The sequence below is a fragment of the Cervus elaphus genome, chromosome X, assembly GCF_910594005.1.
Source record: "Cervus elaphus chromosome X, mCerEla1.1, whole genome shotgun sequence".
In the NCBI taxonomy this organism is placed as follows: domain Eukaryota; kingdom Metazoa; phylum Chordata; class Mammalia; order Artiodactyla; family Cervidae; genus Cervus; species Cervus elaphus.
In genome coordinates this window covers 38,738,707-38,740,880 of record NC_057848.1, presented here as the reverse complement: position 1 = coordinate 38,740,880, position 2,174 = coordinate 38,738,707, and the positions used below count along the sequence as shown (strand labels likewise).

General features: G+C 43.0%; 1 protein-coding gene across 1 annotated transcript; it reads right to left on the bottom strand.

Moving 5' to 3' along the window:
• Positions 1–495: 495 nt before the first annotated feature.
• On the bottom strand, positions 496–1,125 carry LOC122689473 (protein FAM209A-like). The gene has a single exon (XM_043895917.1). The coding sequence runs from the start codon at positions 1,123–1,125 to the stop codon at positions 496–498; it is 630 nt and encodes a 209-aa protein (XP_043751852.1).
• Positions 1,126–2,174: the final 1,049 nt, after the last annotated feature.

Here is a 2,174-nt window from a genome sequence, read left to right as displayed (position 1 = left end):
TACTGGCAAAGATGAGGAACAATAGGAACTCTCATTCGTTGTCAGTGGATTGCAAAATGGTAGAATCACTTTGGAAGCAATTTCTTACAGAGTTATTATACATATATATATAGAGTTGTTATACAACATGATCTATCAGTTACACTCCTAGATTGTTCAGCAAATGATTTGATAGTTAATGCCCACACAAAAACATGCACATGAATTTTATAACAGCTTAATTCATACTCTCTCACCCACAAATTGGAAGCAATGAACTATCAAATCACAAAAAGAAATGGATGAAACCTGAATGAATGTTATTAAGTAAAATAAGCTAGTCTGGAAAAGGTTATACACTGCATGCTGCCAATTATAGGACGCTCTGGAAAAGGTCAAACTGTAGAGCAAATAAAAATTATCAGAGGCTTCTTTCTTTTGCTTCAGAAGAGTTTTATTCGTTTGGATAAGTTATGTCAACGCCTTATCCTCTCCTACTTTGACACACACATCCACTCATTCAGAGTCTTCGTCGCACCAGAGTTCATACAGTGTAATGTTATTGTGTGCTGCGGGAACCTCAACATTGGGAGGGTTGAGGTTATCGCAGGTTGCCGCGGCAAGTTTCAGATTCCGCACCCTGGACACAAATTTCACAAGGTCCATCTCGAGCTGGGTTAAGGTAGCGAACATACAGTCTTTGTCTGGGGAGGCCTTTTTCTTTTTCTGTCCCAGAGAGCCAAATGAACCACCCTGACGGGCAGGAGGAGTCTGCACATTACTCTCACCACTCTCTCCTGTCAGCTCCACTGTCACGTACATGAGCACAATGAAGAAAAGCCCGAGCAACACGATCTTAAACCAGTCTTGGGCATGCTCTGGTTGATTCTGCTGAATTAGACAGTGTCCTCCGCAGAGCACCTGACTCTGGAGTTCTTCGGCTTTCTCTCTCAGGGAAGTAAACATTAAAGCGTAGACATACGTAACAGCCATGGAAAAGCACAGGAACCATTTGACGGACCACATGGTGAGCCGAGAGGAAACAGCTCCTGGTGTGCTGGTCTGCCCTGGCACCTGGAGACTGAGGACCAGCCAAGCTTGGCCCTTGGTGATGTCACAGTGGGCCCCGCCCCAGCCAGAACCCATGTGGTCATTGTGATGACTTCAGGGCAGAGGGTAAGGAGGCTTGTGGGGGTCAATTGGGAGTAGGGCTTAAAGGGAAATGGCGACATTCCCAGAGGGCAATTGAAAAAGAGGTGGGGAGTGACAGAATGCCATTTCCGTGACAGTGTATTCTTTCTCAACCTGGTGCTCTACTGGGAGGGTGGTTCTATCTTCGATTTTCATTATTCCATTTGTTGAATCCAGACCCTGGGCTGAGCAGAGCAGGTCCATGGGCATGTGCCCCTATGGAGCAGAGGGACAAGTGGGAAAGTAAGATATTAAACCAGAGGCCACAAACTAGAAGCCACTGATGTGTTTTGTGTGGCTACACTGTTCCTAAAAATGACTGAGCTCAGTCGCTGTCGTGTCTGACTCCTTGAGACCCCATGGACAGTAGCCCACCAGCTCCTCAATCCCTGGGATTTCCCAGGCAAGAATATTGGAGTGGGTTTCCATTTCCTTCTCCAGGCATAGAGGCTGTTTTAGGGCAGTGAAACTATTCTGTATGATGTTATGGAAAATACATGACACTACATATTTGTGAAAATTGGAAGAACCTTACAGCACACAATTAAATCAATGCATGTATATTTTTAAAAACTTTGACGTCAAGAATGGAATGCAGAATTTGACTAAAGAATGGAATTATATTACAAATGTATGAAACCACCTCACTAAGATCCCCTGACTTAAGTAACTTTGGAAATGAATGGAGTTTGCAAGACTGAAAGTAAAATATAAAAGCAGTGTAATCTAGTTGATAGTGTTGTTTCTCGTAGGGGTACAGGTTAACAATCCTGATATTGTTACACGTGCATACTTGAACAGTGAAACAGATGGCACATGAGCATACATACATATATTTCTTTAACTTCTTAGCCGAAAGGGTTTAAGAGAAATGATACTCCCAAAATCTGAAAGAAACAATTATGTAGAAATAAGCACAGATCTTGGTTCCCAATATTCTTTTCCAATAAAAGGAACCAGGCTTCTTGGAGAAATTACTGATTGTAGGGCTCAGAGAGGAAATA

Excerpts from the sequence above, each read along its gene's own strand:
- LOC122689473 (XM_043895917.1), bottom strand. The coding sequence starts at position 1,125 with ATGGGTTCTGGCTGGGGCGGGGCCCACTGTGACATCACCAAGGGCCAA.